This window comes from Bufo bufo, chromosome 9, assembly GCF_905171765.1.
Source record: "Bufo bufo chromosome 9, aBufBuf1.1, whole genome shotgun sequence".
Taxonomy (NCBI): domain Eukaryota; kingdom Metazoa; phylum Chordata; class Amphibia; order Anura; family Bufonidae; genus Bufo; species Bufo bufo.
This window is the reverse complement of record NC_053397.1, coordinates 27,423,787-27,448,784: the sequence shown is the minus strand read 5'-3', so window position 1 is coordinate 27,448,784 and position 24,998 is coordinate 27,423,787. Positions and strand designations below refer to the sequence as shown.

At 42.6% G+C, this 24,998-nt stretch overlaps 1 protein-coding gene across 3 annotated transcripts in view; it reads right to left on the bottom strand.

Annotated features, from left to right (window-relative positions):
* Positions 1–24,998, bottom strand: part of ADAMTS9 (ADAM metallopeptidase with thrombospondin type 1 motif 9) — a 221,078-nt gene that overhangs the window by 120,078 nt on the left and 76,002 nt on the right. For all 3 annotated transcript variants that reach the window (XM_040406600.1, XM_040406599.1, XM_040406602.1), the window contains exons 13-16: positions 24,298–24,479; positions 24,081–24,217; positions 17,867–17,984; positions 16,214–16,309 (exon numbers count right to left, since the gene is read on the bottom strand). In XM_040406600.1, coding sequence (XP_040262534.1) covers positions 16,214–16,309; positions 17,867–17,984; positions 24,081–24,217; positions 24,298–24,479 — 533 coding nt within the window. The remainder of the gene's footprint in view (positions 1–16,213; positions 16,310–17,866; positions 17,985–24,080; positions 24,218–24,297; positions 24,480–24,998) is intronic.

Below are 24,998 nucleotides of genomic sequence, written 5' to 3'. Positions count from 1 at the left end.
AACTCACAGACTTTCTCTATGTAGGCAGAAAACACTGGACTCACAAGCTTTCTTTATGTAAGTTTGAGTACCAGGACTCTTAGGCTTTCTCTATGTGTGCGGGGGAAGCAGGACTCACAGGCTTTCTCTATGTGAGTTGGAGTAGCAGGACTCACAAGCTTGAGGAAGCAGGATTTATGGGCTTTCCCTGGCAGCAGTTACACAACTTTTAACATGAAAATACTGAATCAAATCATATAAAACAATGTATCCTGAATCTCAGCATCTCTCCCTCTATCTTATTCTCCCCTCTAACAGACCTTAACAGGGACCTAGATGGTTGTGATTTTGCCCTGGGTGCTCGGTGCCCATTGGAGTGCCAAAAACCACTTTGTCTTGGGAATGATAATGACATTCAGGGCTACGGCAGCAAACTGAATGTTTTCCATGTGTGCAGGAAGGACCAGCTATCGGAATGGACGTACATATAATGCCCACCACATAAACTACTCATAACACCGTAGGTGATATCTCTGGGGCTAAAAGTGACAACTACCCTAATCGGAGAAGGCGTCATTTCCCTTCCTCCAGCCATTTGTAAGTGGAAAGAAAGGAAACAACTGTAAGACTAGAGTAAAAGTTAACCAATATGAATTATATTGGTGAGGAATATAAATGGGCACGTTGATACTTTTGGCTGAGAACCTCATTCAACCTTCCTGGAAATATTTTTTATTCTACCCACTTTTAACAGGATTAAGGATTAATGACAAAGAGACGAATAATCTAATTCCTGCAGGTTCCCCGGTGACGACTTCCCTCTTCAATGGATACATCCGAGATCTTAATACACATTGACAAGGCATTTTTTTTCCTTCCTTTTAACCCAAATCTTGAAGTATGTGCAGCGTGCTCTATTTACCGGGGCAAACTCTTTACAAGAGAAGCCGTTTCCTGAAAACAGCAGTCTACTGCACAACTTCACACTAATGCAATTACTTAGCTAATTTCCTGAGTTTGCTTGTCTGCCATTTCATCCTTCACACGGCCGCGTTACAGTGAGGGCTCTCCACAGAAGAAAGCGAGGGCACAAAAGAAGAGTCTTTGAAGGGAATGAGGGATGGGGGGGGAGAGCTAACATTTAAAAAAGCATTGTTAAAAACAAACGGAGGGGGCCCTTTAAAGTTCAACCAAACTATCTTTAGAAGTCAAAATTTCAAGTTTTGTTGCATCTAAGGGCTGTGGTGGGAGTAAAACTGCACAAAGGATGACTTAAAAGGGCGATATCTACAATATTACATTTGCAGCTTAGTGCAATTCATCATAAGGACGAGTACAGAGAGCGCCAAAAATAATCAGGGGGTCCCAAGGGAGTATGGTATATCTCTGCTCCTTCATTATTGATCTAGTCACTCTGGAAAAATCAATGACTTGCTCTATAGGCCATTCACTCACATTCTAAATGTCAATGGATGATTATAAATGGTCCCAAACTGCCCAAAGACTTGATGCAAAGTGCTGTTTTACTGTGTGTTCTGCCACGGATGCCTCTGAAGGTCCTTAAGCCAAAGGGGAGAGCAGCAAGGAATGAGAGGTGGAGCTGCAGAGCAAATGTATGGAGTCTGGTCTGGGGTCTGTATTTAGAGGGTCTGAGTTTATGTAGGGGGTCTGCCCTGGGTGTGTATTTAGGTGGCCTAAATTTATGTAAGGGTTTGGTCTGCATTTTTATTCAGTGGGTCTTGAGTCTGTATTAGTTTAGAGAGTCTGGGGGTGTGGTTTAGGTGATATTTATTTACGGTGTCTGAGACTGTATTTAGAGGGTCTGGTTTAGGGGTCTGTATTTCTTTAGGGTTGATCGGGGGACTGCAAGGTCATGTCCGCATTTCACATTGTGGTTGTTGTTGTAGGTTTGCCCAGAATTCACTGTATACAGTGAAATCAATAATAAAAATCCAAAGATGCCGCAGGTCTAAAATCTACGATGTAGGTTTGTCACCTCTCCTGCCATGTTTGGTCTACTTAATCCAGCACTGCGCTAGATATGTCCTTGGAAGATCTGACACATGGCCCAATAGATATGGATTTTTGACAATTCCTGCTTGTTAGAAGGGCACTCCAATACTACACTGATCAAAAAGGAAGGACCCACCCAGTGATCCTCTGTGATCTGTATGGAAACCTTGCAACAAGTGTTCAATTCTCTTACAGTGCCTCCACAGGAGAAATATGGCATTGCATGGCACCCCCTGAAATCAATAGGCAGTCCATGTAAGCTGGGTCCTCCAGAGTGATCTCCAGTCAGATGAGGGTCCACTATTGGGAACTCTCTAACAGATTGCAATGGACATACCCCACCCACGTCAGTAGTCTGTGTACACAAGATCTTTCTTTGGAAAGGTCTCAAAACTTCAGAAGCCCTTCAAAGAAATATTGTTTTTCTCTTACACAAGAAAACATATATTGAGAACCAAAAACCTTTATTAAGTCCAAATTTTTGGTCCTGATTCCATCTGCTCTGTATTTTTTTTTTTTGCAGTTTTAGAAAGTCCCTTGTGGTGCTTTCAGTTGCACCCACTGCTTGTAATATACAGGTCTGTATGCGCATACATGACACTGGAAAGTTTAGGGTTTGGCTTGTAGCAATCACTACCATGCATAATCCTGTAATTACTGTAGGTAGTACTTATGGAAATTAATACAAAATGACCCATTCACTGGTAGCATATAGAGGCAACAGAAAAAAGTAATTATCTCATTGCCTGGTGATTTTTAAAGCATAATGCGCTGATGAATTGGTTAATTAGATGTTATATATAGTCCCAGTTTGTGCTGATTGTACCAGTCTCCTGGATACTTATTATGACTATTTTGGCAATGCAGTTTAAATTGAAGGGGGGTGCAAATAAATGTACATAATGCTAGGGAATATATTTAAAGGGGTTCTTCAGTTTGGACAATCTCTTGTTATTAGATGGGTCGCTTGATAATAAGCTGATCACAGTGCCATGTTGCTGAAACACCACTAACCAGCGGTGGGGAAACCTGACAATAAGCATTAAGTTTGCCTGCAGCGCCACCTCAGGGGAAATAAAATATTACACAGTGCTCATTCTAATCAAAGAGTTGTCTACGTAATGCAGGACAGGACAGGTCCTCCAGAGCAGAAGACACTCTTTGTAACTGTAACTGCTGAAGATCCTGAACAGAAGACCCCTCTCCCTCGGAATACTCTGATAGGGTACATGATAATAGGCTTTCTAAACTGGACAACCCCTTTAAATTAACCATTCCCCAAACCTACAACCGAGCAGATAAAATAATGCCATTCCTTATTTGTCTACTTCTTGAAAAATAAAACAAATAAAGTCAGGGGCAGACTGATCTTGAGCTATGCCAGGCTTTAACTTTCTTACTAATCAACACAAAAAGTAAAAAAATTGTTCTATGAGTTTAGATATACCCTGGAGGACAAAAACAATGTGTGAGGAGATGACATGTTCTTCTGAAGATCATAAGAGATTGGTGTCCTGTGATGTCCCGTGCCTATGACTTCTAACCATTGTAAAAAGGTGCAAGGAATCATCGTGGATGATAGGTACGTGTCACCGAGGTTCCGCCTGGTGACCGACCACTCTCCTCTCAAGTGGATGAGCCAGGCCAAAGAGAGAAATGCCCAAGTCAGGTGGTTCCTGTCCTTACAAAACTTTAAGTTCTCCGTAGAACACACGGCAGGCCGGTTTCAGGGAGTCGCGGAAGCTCTGTCCCGAGTATACTGTAAGGCATGTGTTCACCCCCTCCGGGTTGAACAAAGAGGGGAGGCATGTAATAAGGTACAAGGAATCTTCGTGGATAATAGGTACGTGTCACCTAGGTTCCTGGCCTCGGTGGAGGGAATGAGAGCCGGTTTTTATGTGTCAGCAGTAGTTGCTGTTTGACACCTCGATACTTAGTATGGCTGTAATAGCTGATCCGGGACGGCTCTCACTGGGAGTAGTCAAAGTGCTGGGTCGGTGACGACTCCCCATGTTCCAGGCCGGGTTTTGCCAGGCATAAAAACCAGCCAGCGCTGCCAGGTAGAGAGGATTAACTCTGTCTGACAGTGGAGCTCAGGAGGTCTCTGTGTTGGGATCTGAGGTTTTGTGCCGGACTGGAGGACTGAGACCCGTGTGCAGGGCGAACAGGCCTCCTAAAGCCTGCTGTGGACTACTGGAGGCAAAACTGTTAACAAGGTGACTTGTGCTATATGAACTTTCCATTTGTGTGTAAATTAACACCAAAGACTGCAAAGTGACATGTTGTTCTGTGCAACTTGAACTTTCCATTTGTGTGTGAATTAACACCAAAGACTGCAAAGTGACGTGTTGTTTTATGCAACTGCCGCAAGTGTGAATAAACACTGAAGTTTGAGTTAAGAACTTGTATTTTGACTCTGTACTGCATTTACTTACTCTATCTACCAGAGCGAAACCCCACACCATGTTTGGTCACATTAAGGGCACAAAGGCACAGAGGTGTAATGGATCCATGGTGTAGGGACCCATAATACAGCACCCGTAGCCTGCTGTGGGCCAATACCATACCCTTTGCATACAGAGTCTTAGAGAAAACATTTTTTGTCTGGAACTTAAAGGGGTTCTGCACTTTCATTTAACTGATGATCTATCCTCTGGATAGATCATCAGCTTCTGATCGGCGGGGGTCTGACACCCGGGACCCCCGCCGATCAGCTGTTTCAGAAGGCAGCGGCACTCCAGCAGCGCCGCGGCCTTCTCACTGTTTACCGCCGGCCCACTGACGTCACGACTAGTACCAACTAGCGCGGGCGCGGCTAAGCTCTGTTTACTTGAATGGAGCTTAGCTGCGCCCACGCTAGTTGATACTAGTCGTGACGTCAGTGGGCCGGCGGCCCGGGCGGTAAACAGTGAGAAGGCCGCGGCGCTGCTGGAGCGCCGCTGCCTTCTGAAACAGCTGATCGGCGGGGGTCCCGGGTGTCGGACCCCCGACGATCAGAAGCTGATGATCTATCCAGAGGATAGATCATCAGTTAAATGAAAGTGCAGAACCCCTTTACGCTTCTGTGCCCCAATGCAAAATCTGTAACAGAGCCCCCTCTACCATTCTACCATGGTACTAGAGCCCAGGTATATCCAGTAAATTTGGCATTTGCCATTGCACATCGTATCATAGTGATATGGCATTATGTTACATCGGTATTCTCCGCTTAGGCTATTGCTTCTAGGGGATGATATGTCACCTCACAAGGCACATGAAGTGCCTACAGATCAATAATGCTGATCTACAGGATCCCTGCATGCAGTTTTGCTGGGTATGTATCAGGCCTTAGATTTCTCGCCATTGAAGAGCCTTGTTTGACCACACACGTAACTATCTACATTGGTTGAAACCCAAATATTAGGCTTTGACCTTCCATGCGCAAAGCTGGCCATATACTTTAGATTAAAGGGGTTTTCTGGGATTTTCATATTGATGGCCTGTCCTCAGGAGATCCGGTGAGCGTCGCGCAGCCTTCTTACAGCTTACCAAGCACAGCGCCATCCATTGGATGGCAGCTGTAATTGGTCATCCATCTCAGACCTATTCAATTGAATGGGACTGAGCTGCACCTAGGCCATGTGACCGATGAATGTGACATCCCATGGCTTAGGAAGAGGCTGCAACACTCACGGAGCATGGTAGCCTCTTCACATAGCTGATCAGCAGTATGGACTCCCGACGATCTGATATTGATTACCTCTCCGGAAGAAACGCCATCAACATTAAAATCACAGAGAACCTGTTTGAAGTCATCCCGATCCTGTGTTCCTACAAAGAAAAACTGCTGCAAGATTCCTCTTTACAATAGAATAAACATGCAAGCTTTCCATTAAATGTGGGCAAAACTTGCCAATTTCAGCAGGATCATGGGTGTCGCTATAGGGGGTGCAGAGGTAGCAGTCACTACCAGGCAGAGGAGCCTGAGGGGGGCCCAAAGACCCTTGTGCCATATAAGAAGACACTGTTATTATAGAAAGTGCATGCTGGTTAGGTAAAGAATTTGGCATGGGGGGGGGCGTTTTAATTTTTGCCTCAGGCTGCAAACAGGCTATGTGCTTCCCTGCCCCTGGCCAAAAAGCACTGAGGGAGGGCGGCCCAAGATGAACTCTGGCACCAGGGCCCATGAGCCTTTAGCTACGCCCCTGGTCAGGACCATCCAACCATCTAATGTGTACGGAGGTGGCTTGATGGCAGATGTTGGGGGAAGAAGGGTTGAGTATGAAGGATTTCAACATGCCCGATTCGTTGTTATCAAGGAAAGCTGCCGCCAGGGGTGTCTGGAAGTGGCGTACTCCCCTCTCCATATAGAGAACACATGGACCCTTGGCCCAGTGGGGGGGAGGTCAGGAGCTATCTACAGTGTGGCCACTCGTAGGAGAGGGGCAATTTAAATGATAGACATTTAACAATTGTCATCAAGACAATCCACAGGGCATATGAATGCCTTATTCTGTGTTCCCACAAAGGAAAAACTGCCGCAGGACGCCTCTCTCCATTATAAGAAACATGCATGCTTAATTAGAGGTTGGTCGGGGGGATAGCTGTCAGATGAACGGGCTTTCTCCATCTGCTATCTAATGTGCATGTCCTGCTTTAAATGATCACAGCCCGAGAACTTTCGCATCATATATCTTTAGTTATTTGAAGTCTTTGATACAAGTACCGGAATGCAATGACCTTTTGAGGCCACGTCCCAAACTTGGATTTACACTCCTCCTCTCCAAGAACAAAACTTCCCTTCCAAAAAAAAAAAAAAGAAACTAAATTCCAAGAAGTCCTTTATACAATGACATTTTTATTCTTCACCACGGTGAAATTTTAACACGAGGGAGTAGACGCCTTGGGCGGCCGCTCACACCAATGAGTCTTTAGACTCGATGACAGTGTTAAATTCCTGCTACCACCTCACAAAACGACTGTGAAGTTCACACTGAGCGGTCACACACGCTCACTGAGCTGTGAAATGAGCCTAGGCGCGCGCGCTTTTCCATTTGCATGTAGATAGTCAGCGAATAAATAGATGATCTCGACAAGGGCTCGCCACCAACGAGATTCACCGTTCAGTGGGAAGGCGAAAAAGAAAGACCCTATTTTTCTGGTTAAGGGGCTGAGGTTGTTGATTAATCTGAGAGCCGTTGAGGTCTGCACGCTAGATGCCTCCCCGATGCAATGTCTGTATAGCTCCTATTGATTTCTTATTCAGAAACCCAACTTCAAGGGATGTTACAGAATACAGATGGAGAGGGCTCTGTACAGACCGGAGAGGTTTAAGAGCAGACGACAGTGACAGTAATCAGGTCTATTACATCTAGTTCCATTATAGACTAAAACTAGCTTAAAGGGCATCTGTCAGCAGTTCTGTACCTATGACACTCGCTGACCTGTTACATGTGCACTTGGCAGCTGAAGACATCTTTGTTGGTCCCATGTTCATATGTGTCCGCATTGCTGAGAAAAATGATGTTTTAATATATGCAAATGAGCCTCTTGGAGCAATGGGGGCGTTGCCAATACTCTTAGAGGCTCAGCTCTCTCTGCAACTGCTGCACTCTCTGCACTTCTATTGACAGGAGCAGGCAGTTGAAATGTGATCCCTCCTGGCCCTGTCAATCAAAGTGAAAAGGATGCGGCAGTTGCAGGGAGAGCTGAGCCTCTAGGTGTAACGGCAACGCCACCGTTGCTCCTAGAGGCTCATTTGCATATAATAAAACATCATTTTTCTCAGCAATGCGGACACATATGAACATGGGACCAACACAGATGCCTTCAGCTGCCAAGCACAGGTCAGCCCATGTCATAGGTACAAATCTGCTGAAAGATAGGCTTTAAAGGGAATGGAAGAATTTGTCACCTCTGCTGACATGTCTGGTTTAGTAACTACTTGCATTCCCTGTGTATTTATAATTCTGCAGCATCTATTCTAATGAATCTAGGTTGCGGTATTCCTTTATTATTCCTACTAGAAGTTATGAATAAATTGATAGCAGTCTACAATGAAGATCCAGCTGGGTGTGTCTCTCCACAGTCTGACACTGGCAGCACTGATTGGATACTGTCCGACTGTGCAGGGACACACACCCAACTGGTAACACCCATCTGGACCTTCACTGCAGACTGCTAGAAATTCATTCATAACTTCTGGCAGGAATAATAAAGAAATGGCACAACACAGAGTCATAAGAATAGATGCTCCAGACTAATTATTACATGGGGATGCAAGTAGTTACTAAACCAGGCATGCCAAGAGAGGTGACAGATCCTCTTTATGTCTATACGGCAACATCTGGCTTTAGGATCATCGTCACCAAAGCTGTTATGGATGTACCGATATTACGATTACGTCACTCCTGTTATTCCAGTGCTGTCTTAATATTATATCTTTTACGCCAGCACATTAAATCTTCCTACTAGGTTTGTGTACATCTCTCACAACATGACATTTGTGTAACTACAACAAAAGCACAATGTGAACTGTCTGCAGCCGTCGAGTGACTGGAGGATAAGACAAGAGACAGCAGGGAAGAAGGCAATGTCAGGCTGAATGAAGGGTCGGAGCCTATGGACAAACAGCAGAGCCCCTATATTCTGTAAGGATCATCCTAACTCAAACAAATCATGGAAGATCATGAAGTAGTGGCGACACCTCCCAAGGTGTTATCGGTTCTTAGAACATCACATGATGTAGAATTCAGAGTAAGGATGAGCTTTTGCTAGGAGATCCCCATAAGCTGCTGGATACAGAACAGACCCACATCATTTACAATAACAATTTAGATTTCACTGCTGAGCCCTGCTCTGAATTTAGAGCTGAAAGCTGATACAAGGACATAGTTTGCTAGAGACAGAGAAGAAATGGGAATATATGAATATGACACCTTAAAGGAGAACTGCAGGACAAACTGTTATAATGTGTTACACTTAGTGCAGAGCCTGCGGAGGTGGAGCATAAGAAATGGATTCCCTGATTGGTGCTCTTTGGACCACCCCTGAGGTGCTGCACTGGGCATAATAAAGGGTATCAGTTTTGTCCTGAGTGTTTCTTTAACCCCTTAAGGACTCAGCCCTATTTCACCTTAAGGACCAGGCCATTTTTTGCAAATCTGACCAGTGTCACTTTAAGTGCTGATAACTTTAAAACGCTTTGACTTATCCAGGCCATTCTGAGATTGTTTTTTCGTCACATATTGTACTTCATGACACTGGTAAAATGAAGTAAAAAAAATTCATTTTTATTTATAATAAAATACCAAATTTACCAAAATTTTGTAAAAAATTGCAAATTTCCAAGTTTCAATTTCTCTACTTCTATAATACATAGTAATACCTCCAAAAATAGTTATTACTTTATATTCCCCATATGTCTACTTCATGTTTGGATCATTTTGGGAATGATATTTTATTTTTTGGGGATGTTACAAGGCTTAGAAGTTTAGAAGCAAATCTTGAAATTTTTCAGAAATTTTCAAAAACCCAATTTTTAGGGACCAGTTCAGGTCTGAAGTCACTTTGCGAGGCTTACATAATAGAAACCACCCAAAAATGACCCCATTCTATAAACTACACCCCTCAAGGTATTCAAAACTGATTTTATAAACTTTGTTAACCCTTTAGGTGTTCCACAAGAATTTATGGAAAATAGAGATACAATTTCAAAATTTCACTTTTTTGGCAGATTTTCGATTTTAATAATTTTTTTCCGGTTACAAAGCAAGGGTTAACAGCCAAACCAAACTCAATATTTATGGTCCTGATTCTGTAGTTTACAGAAAGACCCCATATGTGGTCGTAAACAGCTGTACGGGCACACCGCAGGGCACAGAAGGAAAGGAATGCCATACGGCTTTTGGAAGGCAGATTTTGCTGGACTGTTTTTTTTGACACCATGTCCCATTTGAAGCCCCCCTGATGCGCCCCTAGAGTAGAAACTCCAAAAAAGTGGCCCCATTTTAGAAACTACGGGATAGGGTGGCAGTTTTGTTGGTACTAGTTTAGGGTACATCAGCGATGGACTGGCCATCGGGAGTACCGGGAGAATCCCGGTGGGCCGATCGAATTATGGGCCGGCCAGGGCCGCCAGGCATCAGGGGGGTAAAGCTCCAGTAACAGCAGGCAGTGTGGGGGCGGCGCTCACTCACTGACGTCACACGCCTGCTCCTCCCACTAGGCGGCGCAGGCGCGTGACGTCAGTGAGTGAGCGCTGCCGCCCGCACTTGTTACTGGAGGCTGGAGGCGGGAGCTGAATGTAAGGTACTGGTAGTAAAGACTCTTTACTAAAGAGATGAGCGCTGTGCCCCCACGTGTAGTAGAATACCTACCTGGAGCCAGTGCCAGACTGTGCACAGAAAGGGCACTTTGTCACTGTGGACAAAGTATGGCACTTTCTGTGCACAGATTGGCTCTAGGTGGGTACAGTGTGGCACTGCAGTCACTAAGGGCACTATTTATCTGGGCATAGTAGGGCACTATCTGCCCACATAGTCAACATATGGCGCTCTGGGCACTGCCATATAATAGTGTGGGTACGGTACGGCGATATTTGGTTCTATGTGGGCACTGTATGATTGTGGGCAGATAGTGCCATACTATCCACAGATAAATGGCGCATTTAGTGCCTGTCGTGCCCACATAGTGCCATATAGAACCCATACTCGGAAAGCGCCATACTTGTGTAGACAGAGTATAATTATAGGCAAAGTATGGCACTTTCTGCCCACGTTTTAGCTCTAGGTAGGTATGATATGGCACTTTGTGGGCACTGTAGACACTAAATACACAACTTATCTGAGCATAGTATGCCCAGGTCTTCCCACGGTCATACAGTGCTCAGATAGCGCCATGTTATGCACAGATAAATGGTGTATTTCTTGCTTATGGTGCCATACAGTACCTACCTAAAGTGAAAACCTACAGTACTTTGGCCACAGTCATACAGTGCCGACATAGAGCCAAAGTATGGCACTTTCTATGCACCTAGGTAGGTACTATATGGGTACAAATGCGCTATTTTTCTGTGAATAGGAGGGCACTATCGTGCTCTATGTGGGCACTGTATCACTATTAGGGCAGATAGTGCCATAGAGACAAAATGTCTCCCAGCACATTATACATGGCTCGTCATCATGGTTACGACCTCCCTGTAATCCAGCATTGGTGGTCGAAAAAAGCACCAAACTATGTGCACTCCCACAATCCCGGCTACTCCTATAGTGTGCAAGCATGACCACCGCTGCTGGATTACAGGGTGGTCAAAACCATGGAAACGAGCAGTGCATAATGTGATGGAAAAATGACTCCCGCCAGCAAAGGAAGCAATATGGACAATCACAATACATTAGTAAGTGCCTTGTATTAACTTTCTCTACAAGATAAATGCCACTTGCTGAAGAGACATAACCCCTTTTTTGAGTGTGTTTGGGAAAAATAAAGTGGGCCGGTCTGGCTGAAGTCCAGGGCCACTTTATTGTCCCAGTCCATCCCTGGGGTACATATGATTTTTGGTTGCTCTATATTACACTTTTTGTGAGGCAAGATAACAAGAAATAGCTGTTTTGGCACCGTTTTTATTTTTTGTTATTTACAACATTCATCTGACAGGTTAGATCATGTGATATTTTTATAGACCAGGTTGTCACGGATGCGGCGATACCTAATATGTATACTTTTTATTTATTTATGTAAGTTTTACACAATGATTTCATTTTTGAAGCCAAAAAAATCATGTTTTAGTGTTTCCATAGTCTGAGAGCCATAATTTTTTCAGTTTTTGGGAGATTACCTTGGGTAGGGTATGATTTTTGCGGGATGAGATGACGGTTTGATTGGCACTATTTTGGGGTGCGTGTGACTTTTTGATCGCTTGCTATTACACTTTTTGTGATGTAAGGTGACAAAAAATGGTTTATTTAGCACAGTTTTTATTTTAAAATTTTTACGGTGTTCATCTGAGGGGTTAGGTCATGTGATATTTTTATAGAGCCGGTCGATACGGACACGGCGATACCTAATATGTATACTTTTTTTATTTATGTAAGTTTTACACAATAATATAATTTTTGAAAAAAAAAAATCATGTTTTAGTGTCTCCATATTCTGAGAGCCATAGTTTTTTCAGTTTTTGGGCGATTATCATAGGTAGGGTCTAATTTTTTGCGGAATGAGATGACAGTTTGATTGGCACTATTTTGGGGTATATATATGACATTTTGATCGCTTGCTATTACACTTTTTGTGATGTAAAACCAAAAATGGTTTATTTTGCACAGTTTTTATTTTTTATTTTTTACGGTGTTCATCTGAGAGGTTAGGTCATGTGATATTTTTATACAGCCGGTCGATACGAACGCGGCGATACCAAATATGTATACTTTTTTTTATTTATGTAAGTTTTACACAATAACAGCTTTTTTCAAACAAAAAAAATGATGTTTTAGTGTCTCCATATTCTGAGCCATAGTTTTTTTATTTTTTACGCAATTGTCTCAGGTAGGGGCTCATTTTTTGCAGGATGAGGTGACGGTTAGATTGGTACTATTTTGGTGGGCAAACGCCTTTTTGATCACTTACTGTTGTACTTTTTGTGATGTAAGGTGACAAAAAAATGGTTTATTTAGCACAGTTTTTATTTTTTACTGTGTTCATCTGAGGGGTTAGGTCATGTGATATGTTTATAGAGCCAGTCGATACGGACGCGGAGGTACCTAATATGTATACTTTTTTTTTTCCCCTATTTTTTACCAATTTTTATTAACTTTATTTGGGGAAAATGAAGTTTTTGTTTATTTTTACTTGGAACTTTAAAAAAAATTTGGGGGAAAACTTTTATTTTTCCAACTTTTTTTTCACTTTATTTTTTGTCCCATTTTTTTGGACTTGAACTTTTGGGGGTATATTCCTTTACAATGCATTCCAATACTTCTGTATTGGGGCCTGTGAGATCCAGGGGGCTGGATCTCACAGGCTCTTCACCGGGAGGCAGCGCAGATGCCTCAGGAAGGCATCGCGCTGCCTTCCATGCCATCGGGTCCCCCCCACAGCCCCATGGGGACCCGATGGCACCACTGCCGCACCAGGTAAAAGCCGCAAACCGCAGGTGTGAATTGACCTGCGGTTTGCGGCGATCGCCAACACGGGGGGGTCACGGGACCCCCCCGCGCATTTAGCCGAGGTGCCTGCTCAATGATTTGAGCAGGCACCTTGTTCCAATCACTGCCCGCCGGGCGGCGGTGATCGGAACAACATATGACGTACCGGTACGTCATGTGTCCCTAAGGTGTTAAAGTCTTAAAGTTTTTACTTTTTTTTTTTACATTTATAAGATTATTTACATGAATTGAATTCTTGCCCAGGCATGTTGATATTACTATACCCAATGTATATTGATATTACTTGACCCAGCTTGGGAGCCCACGATAGACTCAGTCCTGACAGGAGGTCTATAGCACTCTAGTTATGATTTAATGATTTACCTTGAAGGGGTTGGCTCATCTCAGATATTGATGGCATATCGCTAGGATATGGCATCAATGTCACATAGGTGCCAGTTCCACCTCTGGGACCTCCTATCTCCAAAAGTAGGCTACCAAAGTGAATGGAGAGCAGCTACACATGCGCAACCACCCTCCGTTCAGTATGGGATCTGGCTTGGCTACTTATGGCAGTCCCATAGCGATGAATGGAGCAGAGGTGTACTTACAAGGTGTGCTCTGTTCACTGCTATGGGACTTTAGAAAACAGCCAATTGTCCCATAGTTCCACAGTGATGAATGGAGAGCACACTGCGCATGAGCGGTGTGCTCTTCTTCACTTTGGGTGCCCCGTTGTGGAGATAGGAGTAGGTCCCAGAGGTGGGACCCGCATCTATAAAACATTAATGGCAAATCCTAGAGATACACCATCAATATCTGAGATGAGCCAACCCCTTTAAGAATCTCAAACACTAAAATCACTATAAACAAAACCTTTGAACAGCGCATCATATTCCAGAAATATATTCTAACCCAATTAAAGTGCTACAGTAGACATTTCATCTTATCACAATACCCTACATTGCATGTTCTTACAATTTTTAGGACTATAGACTATTAACTCCAACTGCTTTTTATACTAGAAGTAGATGATCTGTACACTGAAGCACCAATTTAGGTCCCACAATCCCATATTTGCCAGATTTCCTATGCACTACTTCTCCTTGAGATTCCTAAACGAATACTCTACAAATAATACCAAAACAGTCACCATGTTGCTGTACAAAGTTATAAAGAGTTGAATTTGAGATGTGACCAAGGTACTACTGGGTATGATGGATGTGATGATGGATGAAGCTTACTAATGTATGCAGCATGTGCTTCTATGCTTCCATAATTGAGGCACCTGTACAACAGGCAGTCATTATTCTAGCTTCAAAAACAAAGTTAGCTAGTCAACCCTAACACTGTATAGTACAGTAAGCTTACAGTAAGCTGTCTAGCAGGGGCGGACTGAGAACTTAAAGTAGCCCTGGAAAAAAACTGAAAGTGGTCCTATGTTGTACGTGGGTCCAAACTGAGAGAAGAAGGGCAACAGAAGTAGGCAGGGCCAACACATGTAGGTAGGGACTAAAGAAGTAGGTGGGGCCAACACATGTAGGTAGGGACAAAAGAAGTAGGTGGGGCCAACACATGTAGGTAGGGACAAAAGAAGTAGGTGGGGACAACACATGTAGGTAGGGACAAAAGAAGTAGGTGGGGCCACCACATGTAGGTAGGGACTAAAGAAGTAGGTGGGGCCAACACATGTAGGTAGGGACAAAAGAAGTAGGGGGGGCCAACACATGTAGGTAGGGACAAAAGAAGTAGGTAAGGCCAACACATGTAGGTAGGGACAAAAGAAGTAGGCAGGGCCAACACATGTAGGTAGGGACAAAAGAAGTAGGTGCGGCCAACACATGTAGGTAGGGACCAAAGAAGTAGGTGGGGCCAACACATGTAGGTAGGGACAAAAGAAGTAGGTGGGGCCAACTATACTGTGTTCCAGAGTAAAATACCGCCCAAGAGAAACCAAATATCACAGTGCAGCACAAAATACCGCCCCGGTAGAACCAAATATCACAGTGCAGCACAAAATACCGCCCCAGTAGAACCAAATATCACAGTGCAGCACGAAATACTGCCCCAGTAGAACCAAATATCACAGTGCAGCACAAAATACCGCCCCAGTAGAACCAAATATCACAATGCAGCACAAAATACTGCCCCAGTAGAACCAAATATCACAATGCAGCACAAAATACTGCCCCAGTAGAACCAAATATCACAGTGCAGCACAAAATACCACCCCAGTGGGCCCCAGTAGAACCAAATATCACAGTGCAGCACAAAATACCGCCCCAGTAGAAACAAATATCACAATGCAGCACAAAATACTGCCGCCTGCATCACAGTATGAAACTGTATCATCACTTTGAATATGGCAATATAGTTGAATTCAGGAGGACACCTGCAGACACTGGAAAGATGCATAAGGACCTAATGCTCCTACATTAATACTGAGAGCACCAGCACTGGCTGGTGGTCATAAGGAGATCTTGGATGCCCCCCTTTGCATTGGCCTACCAGGTAATTTCCCTGTGGGGTCTATGGCCAGTCTACCCCTAATGTCTAATTTAGCAAACTCATTTTCAAATACCACATTGGGTCATTCTGTCTGTAATACAGTAGATATGGGTCCCTTGGTCAGGACCGATCATTGACAAGCCATAGCACCTACAAAGTGTGTCTCTCCGGGGAACTCAACACATCTATGCATTTTGCCTACATGTGCAATGCTTAATTTTTCCCTGTGGAGGCGCTGTAGGGAAATTAAGTACTTCCTGCTAGGTTCTCTTGCAGATAACAGTGGATTGCTGACGGTCCCAGTGATCAGCTTATTTCTGGAGGAGCCTTTCAACAAAGGGGGCAGTAAAAAAAAAGTGCGCCACCCCTTTAATGGAAGCTATTTGAACTGTGCCATTGTTCCTGTGACAATAACACCTAAAATAAGACTTGTAACTGTGCAAATGTGAGCCAGAAAAGTGTCAGCAGAAATTGACTTCAGCACAGGCGAAATATTTATGATCTCTAATGAGAAGCCAGGAGGGCTTGCCAAGATGAAGACACAGTCTGTACTTAACATTCTCTGCAGAATTCAAACAGTGTGGTCTCACCAAGGTAGTTGTCATCTTCCGGCTTCCCTGAGTAGCTGTGCTGCCGCACATCAATGTTAGTAGCGCCGGCTGGAATACGAACCACAGTGTTGTAGCCTGGGAAATACAAAGGATGAAGCGCACGGTTAGTTCAGATTAATGGACAGGATGTTCCTAACAAAGGCTGAGCGGGTTACACTTCTGCCAAATGCGCGTAGCATCACTTCAAAACACAACTTTCTATGTTTACAGAGAACAAAGGAAGAAAAGCATGGCCGCCCGTCGTGTTATGCTTATATGACAAAGACAATCTGTGCAGTTGCGTCTGAGACGTATTTTTACAGCCCATTATATGATACTCCTCTTGCAATTTTTGGATTGTCTCCTACAGTTGTTTAGACGACCTTGAGTAACAAAAGCACTGTCATTCCCAACAAGTCCTGGAGCCTTCATCAGGTTCCAGTACCTGTCCTAAGAAGTCTGAGGAGTCTGAAGACGAGAAAAGTCTTCAGAAGTTTTTCAAACCCTCCAAAATAATTAACGAAGAAGTAAAAGTTTCCCAACCAGAACAAGTGATGGAATATTGCTAGGATATACAGTCAAGTACTGATCAGTAGGGATCTAACCACCAGGATCCTCACCAATCTTCTGAATGAAATAGAAGGGGGTGCTTGCTACACAAACGTGTCGGACTGGGGTTACTTGGGCTCATCAGAGAGAAAAAAATTCTGAGCCCAACCCCTAGATCATCAATAGTCTAATAGCTTTTGAATCAAAGAAATAAACCCTAGTGGCAGGTGATTAGCTCCAAAGGCAGTTCCAAATGAGATTTTTCTTATGGACCTTTAGAGCCCATTATGGCTTCAGAGACTGGGCACACCGGAGGATACTCTGGTACTTTGGTAGGCCAGTCTGACCCCAGTGGCAAGTGATTAGCTCCAAAGGCAGCTCCAAATTAGATTTTTCTTCTGGACCTTTGAGACCCACTGTGACTTCAGAGACTGGGCCCACTGGTAGATCCTCTGTTACTCTAGTAGGGCCAGTCACACCCTGTTGCTACATACGTTCTTAGGCTTCTTCCCAATTTTCCCCGTTCAATGGCACGCTCATCCACCTGCTGTACAGGGCAATGCAACCCCCATTTGTTTGGTTTCTGCTCTTTCGTTCTTGGACCGCTACTGTTCATGAAGTGATGGCATATCCTAGTAGGATCCAAGCATGGGAATACCACTTTAAGGCTGCTATAATCTGGCTGAATTTTTTTGTCTATTTTGACGTAACACCAAGACCCTTGTGGTTCTACTGAACTGATCACTCAAAGGTTCTATGGTATCTAAGTTTGGTGTTAGCCGAACCTGCTCATTTTGGTGAGACTGGCCAACCATGGTGGTACCTTGACTCTTCCACATAGGCAGATGTTGATGGAAAGAAAGATGTGGAATTTAAACATGCTAATCTTTTGTTCTCAAGTGAGATAACATTGACTGACATTGGCTTATCACCCTCTCCCTGTCTAAAACTGATGCATGCTTGCCGAGCCTTTTGTGAACATATAGTGGGTTGGGAGGAATAGCTGTTGCTGAGTGAGCATTCTTCTGCCAGGTGAAGAACAAACCTTCAAGGGTTTCTAACCATAATATACTGAAAACAACCCCTCACATTAAAGGCACCTACCGTAATGTACTGTGTTATACGTTCCAGCTATTGTTTTGCAGGATGAGTTGTCTCCGCCACAAACACCACATTTATCTCTTCTAGCTTTCGAGTTTAGGATGTGATCACAACCAGCTTGCTTTAAAAAAAAGATAGGAAAAAAAATATCTATGAAAAAAGTATTGGGATACTGTCTACATCATTTATATCACAGTACAGGCTATTCTTACCCCTCCAGTTGACGTCCCGTCTCTAATTACATGACGTGTGACGGAACTGGCATAGAATTATAACCCAAATACAAAAATATTCCAAAAACATCCCCTATTTTCCTATAATAGAGCCCATCCTGACCATAGGCTGTGGACTTGAAGCGCCACCAATGGTGCCCATTGAAATCGATAACCTATCCATTTAATGAGCCGACATGTTGGGTCCGCCACAGAAAGAGACCCTCTTGGGCCAAGTGTCCTTTTCTCAAACTATTTGCCAGTCACCTGCACAGAAATAACTGGATAATGGGTTAAACCGTTAGGCCTTTGTTTAGCAGACATTTTCTTGAGCCTGTAGATGGCACTGTTGCTACTATGATCCACACCACGGTTTGGTCAGCTGCAAAAATGCTTCCAGTATTTGGAATGAGTATCAGGACAAAACATTAAATGGAAGCAAGTGGCTCAAGTCTATTCAATGAAATAGGCCCAAAAGCCCAATTATATTTAATTTCCAGCATCGTCTTAAAGTTTCTGTTGTTATAATAGTTCTCCTTTAAATTCTACAAAAATGACCCTGCCCTAGACTTAAAACCAGTTTCTTTGATTTATTTTTAAAAGCTGTGGGTCTATCCCAGATCCTCGTACACTAGGCCGGATTTGGAGAGAACTGACTGCCCTGTGGTCTGTGACAGCTTGCTGACAGGTTCCTTTTTTAATATACTGAAGAAGATTAATTTTTATATCATAATTCTATGGACACTGTTGATGGCAATATTCCATTTAAAGGGCATCTGTCAGCAGATTTGTCCCTATGACACTGGCTGACCTGTTACATGTGCGCTTGGCAGTTGAAGGCAATGGTGTTGGTCCCATGTTCATATGTGTCCGCATTGCTGAGAAAAATGATGTTTTGATATATGCAAATGAGCCTATAGGAGCAATGGGGGCGTTGCCATTACTTCTCGAGGCTCTGCTCTCCCTGCAACTGCTGCGCCCTCTAAACTTTGATTAACAGGACCAGGTGTGATGATGTTTTCACTGCCTGGCCCTGTCAATCAAAGTGCAGAGGGAGCTGCAGTTGCATAGAGGGTGGAGCCTCTAGGTGTAATGGTAACGCCCCCATTGCTCCTAGAGACTCATTTGCATATATTAAAACATAATTTTTCTCAGTAATGCGGACACATATGAACATGGGACCAACACAGATGTCTTCAGCTGCCAAGTGCACATGTAACAGGTCAGCCAGTGTCATAGGGACAAATCTGCTGGCAGATGCCCTTTAAAGGGGTTGTCTTCAAGAAAGTTTGTACCAGAGGTGTAACAAAGACCTATGGGGCCCCATTGCAAAACTCAGAATGGGTCACCGCACCACCGTGACCACCTTCGGAAGCATTAATATGCGAAGATTATGATAATGCTGGGTATCCTAATGCACAGGGAAAATGCACACAGTGATGTCACTATGGTGTGCTAACATACATGTTCACAGTGATATCACAATATGACATGGTGATGTACAGAAATAAATCCGTAATCAGTAAGCAGTATATGCATTACAAACTGCATATACAGTATGTCTGGGTGGAGGTGGGTCCCCTTACTTATTGGGGCCCCATAGCAACAGCTGCTGTGTCAGCTCCCCTGGTAGTTACACCCATGATTTACACTCACCCTTTGCAACCATTTTTTTGTGCTCCAGTGCATCAAAAACTACAAAAATGAAGCAATTTTGCCTACAGATCCAGTGCAGACCTATGTGTTTCCGTGGTTACAACAGATCACAACTGGTGTTTTTTTTTTTTGGTTTTTTTTTGTACAGTCATGCTCCTATATGTCCCCTGAATGTATAGGAGTAGCATTGCAGGATCAGAGCAAATCAGGGTCTGTAACCATGGAAACAAAAATGTCTGCATAGGAGCTGCGGACACAAAACGATAGGAGATCTTTAATCAAGATTATTTGCAAAGTTGCTTTATTTTTACAAGATGTATTGAAGGAATAAAAATGGTTGACATCACAGCTGCATAGCTATTAGCATTAGCCATAAATGCTCAGGCACCCAGCAAAAATACTGATTAGAGCACAAAATATGTAATAATTATAAAAAGCTGGAAAAGCCCTTTCATAATTTTCCCATAGGATACAATGAAACTTCACATAATGTCATCTGTGATTGACAAAAGGGGTACCTCGCCCTCACGACTGGACACAAGCACAATGGCTCTTTTCAGGGCGACATGACAACACTGCCAAATCTTAAAAGACCATTCAAACAAAAGACTGGAAACACTGTATGGCATTTCAACATTTACTACTGGAACTTTACTGCCTGCTGCTCATAGCAATGCATCTACGTAAAAGTGCGAATGAAGGGAGAAGGTAATCAGGAAAAACGAAGAAAAAGTCACAAAATGCTGGGGTTCAAGGGCGGCATTAAAATCCCCTCCTCTAGTACAGCATAGTAACAATATCTATCTATCTATCTAGAAAATATATAAAGGTTGGGCAGCACAGCTGTATATCAAGTACAGGCGGAGTGCCAGCGGCTGTGAAGGCGACCCCCCTTCAAATACTAAGCGAAAAAAATTCCACAGCACCTCCAAGGCGTAAAATAGTAGCAAACTTTATTCATCAGGCCTGCAACGTTTCGATCCGCTTCCTGGGATCTTTCTCAAGCAGTGACAACATTTCAACATCAAATGTCTATCTATCTATCTATTATCTATCTATCTATCTATCTATTATCTATCTATCTATCTATCTATCTATTATCTATCTATCTATTATCTATTATCTATTATCTATCTATCTATCTATCTATCTATCTATCTATTATATATTATCTATCTATCTATCTATCTATCTATCTATCTATCTATCTATCTATCTATCTCCTAATATCTATCTATCTATTATCTATCTCTCTATCTATCTATCTATCTATCTATCTATCTATCTATCTATCTATCTATCTATCTATCTATCTATCGAATAGCAGATTCACCAGGGGAACCATTGCAGCAGCTTATATTTGAAGAGATAGATAGATAAATAGACTAATAGAGAGATGTATAGATAGATAGATATGAGATAGATAGATAGATAGATAGATGATAGATAGATATGAGATAGATAGATAGATAGATAGATAATATAGATAGATATGAGATAGATAGATAATATAGATAGATATGAGATAGATAGATAGATAGATAGATAATATAGATAGATATGAGATAGATAGATAGATAATATAGATAGATATGAGATAGATAGATAGATAGATCATATCTATCTATCTATCTATCTATCTATCTATCTATCTCATATCTATCTATCGTTTCAAAGATAAGCTGCTGCAATGGTTCCCCTGGTGAATCTGCTATTAGTGGCCACTACTGGAGAAATGTAGTATTACACGGGGTCACTGAAGGTCTTCCATTTAAAGGAGTTTTCCAGGCTCTTAATATTGATAACCTATTCTCAGGAGAGGTCATTAATATCCAATCAAAAAGGGTCTGATCCCCCTGCACCCCCACTGAGCAGCTCTTCCCTGCAGCCACTGGCACTGGAACTATCACTTTGAATGGAACAGGAAGCACAGCTCCGTTCAGAGTGTAGTGGTCATGCTGGGCTACTGCAGCTCAGCTTTTATTGAAAAGTGCTAGTTGCAGAGAACAGCCAGCTGGTGGCGTTGCAGGGGGGGGGTCGGACCCTCATCCTTCCATTATGGAAGCGCTCACTAATACACGGTAGGACTGAGGAGTGGTGAACGCAGTGCTCCTTGTGTTGGCTGTACTCACTGCTCCCTGGTTTTCTTCTGCCAGTGCCTCATGCTGTGCTGTGACCTGACGTCGCACAGCGTAAGCGTGCACTATGATCTGACACTGTGCAACGTCAGGTCACATTGCAGCAAGGCACTAGCAGAAGAAATGCAAAGGGCGGTGATTGCAGGAAAAGCACGCTGGATCTGCGAGTGGCAGCACAGTCCCATCCGGAGCAGGAGACATCATTTATTTATTGTATATCTCATCTGAGGTCTGATGGTGGTCTGATCTGAGGTCTGATGAGGAATGGGGGTCTGATCTGAGGGTTAAATCAGATGTCTGATGAGGAATATTTTTTTCTTATTTTCTCCTCTAAAACCTGGGTGTGTCTTATGGTGCAGGAAATATGGTAATTCGTATTTATCTATATCATATCCATTTATCAAATTCATATCTATCTATCTATCAATCTATCTATCTAACCTCATATCTATCTATCTATCTATCTAACCTCATATCTATCTATCTATCTATCTATCAATCTATCTATCTATCTATCTATCTATCTATCTATCTATCTATCTATCTATCTATCAATCTATCTATCTATTCTCATATCTATCTATCTAACCTCATATCTATCTATCTATCTATCTATCTATCTATCTATCTATCTATCTATCTATCTATCTAACCTCATATCTATCTATCTATCTATCTATCTATCTATCTATCTATCTATCTATCTATCTATCTATCTATCTATCAATCTATCTATCTATCCTCATATCTATCTATCTAACCTCATATCTATCTATCTATCTATCTATCTATCTATCTATCTATCTATCTATCTATCTATCTATCTATCCTCATATCTATCTATCTAACCTCATATCTATCTATCTATCTATCTATCTATCTATCTATCTATCTAACCTCATATCTATCTATCTATCTATTATCTATCTATCTATTATCTATCTATCTATTATCTATCTATTATCTATCTATCTAGAAGAAGATTTCCCAAGAAAGGAGAAACAGCATCATCCAGCTCATCAATAGCGGTATCTTGACCAAGAAAATAGCTGAACTGCATCCTGTAAGCGCCATGCAGTTGGAAGAATACAAAATAAAGTCCGTCCATCCATTTCAAAGCCAAGAGGTGGATGTCCAGGCAATGGAATCAACAAGTCGGCTCATCACAAGGTCTATCGTTTCTGGTGCAAAAAACACGGCAGTGGAGGCGGCTCGTATGCTTCTTAATAGTGAGATCACAGACGTCCATGTAAGCACCGTGCGACGCGCTTTAAACAAGTCTGGAATGGTGACCCCGAAAAGGGTGAAGAAGCCGTGACTTCAATATCGTCATAAGAAGTGTCTGCTCTAGTTTGCAAAAAAGTATGAACAGTGGACCGTAGAAGACTGGAAATGGGAGATTTGGAGTGATGACATGAGAGTCAATAGACTGGGCTCTGATGGGGGAAGAGGGGGGGGGGGAATCGAAGGAGCTGTAAAGGAGGAAGCCTGATGATATGGGGTTATTTCACAGCCAAAGGCATTGAATACTTGACCAGGTTCGATGGTGGTCTCAGTGGCAGCATTGTCCCATCAGGAGCAGGAGAGGTTATTTATTTATTGTATATCTCATCTGAGGTCTGATCGTGGTCTGATCTGAGGTCTGATGAGGAATGGGGGTCTGATCTGGGTTGAATCTGATGTCTGATCTGAGGTCTGATGAGGAATATTTTTTTCTTATTTTACTCCTCTAAAACCTGCGTGCGTCTTATGGTGCAGAAAATACGGTAATTTGTATCTATATTATATCTATTTAACTAATTCATATCTATCTAATTTATATCTATATATCTCCTAATATCTATCAATTTATCTATCTATCTATCTATCTATCTATCTATCTATCTCCTAATATCTATCTATCTATCTATCTATCTCCTAATATCTATCAATTTATCTATCTATCTATCTATCTATCTATCTAATTCATATCTATCTATTATCTATCTATCTATCTATCTATCTATAGATCTATCTCCTAATATCTATCAATCTATCTATCTATCTATCTATCTATCTATCTATCTATTATTGTATACATTAGCCAACAAGTTCTTTGATGTATACAAATCATTTTCCTTATAGATATGATATGCACTTATTTTTTCTTCTAAGTACACAGCACAAGAAGTAAAAATCAGCTCTGCATAAATCAAGTGCATAAGTATTTACCCGACACAGTCCTTGCACACAGATATCATTTGTGTCCGGTCCGCACGACGTCCCATCGACAGCTCTGTCCCTGAGCTGATAATAGGCTGTGCTTCCTGCCACCCGGCAGAACAGTTTACAGCGGTCCTTCATTAGAACTGCGGACAGATAGAAATTCTTTGTCAGTAACGCTTACATCCAGCAGAACGAGAGGAGGACACGACCCACCAGCACTTACTTCCGCTGTATTTAGGTACCCAGCGCACGTTAGGAGGTAGGCCATTGATATTGAAATGTTTGCCATCAAAATCGGAGCACTGCTCCTCTCTGAAATCCTTCTTCTGCTTCAAGCAGGGCTCAGTATTACAAGACTTAAATTTCATCCTGCGTCCCACGCAGTATTTGCCACCATTCTTTGGCCTGGAAAAACAAAGTGAAAAAAGGATGGGGAGCTATTTTATAATACGCCATCTTGAAGGGGCTTTTACATGTGAGCAACTCTTTTCCATAGAGTATGTCCTATTAGGACATATGGACATCATAGAGGGCGGGAAAATCCAGTGGGAAGAGCCATAGAGCTAGAACAGAGCCACTGCAAAGAGCGGCTCATTGTCTGGAGGACTCAGCGTGACCATGCATTACAGGTTTGCCTATTTTTCTGAATGGTTGCCATGTAATGCTACATTTGTCCTGCAGTGGCCGCTGGAGGGGAAACGAGCAGGTGCATAAAGTTGGCACAAAGCAGTGATCACTTGATCACCAGTGCAGCTAAATTATAAGAGGTGGTCCAAAAGGAACAAACCCTAAAATTATACATTTAATACATAAAACATAGGAGATGACATATAGACGCAAGGATAAAATAAATAGTTTTTAAAAGGAATATTCTCTTTATGTGCATTTATAGCCTATCCACAGAATATGCCTTAAATGTCCGAT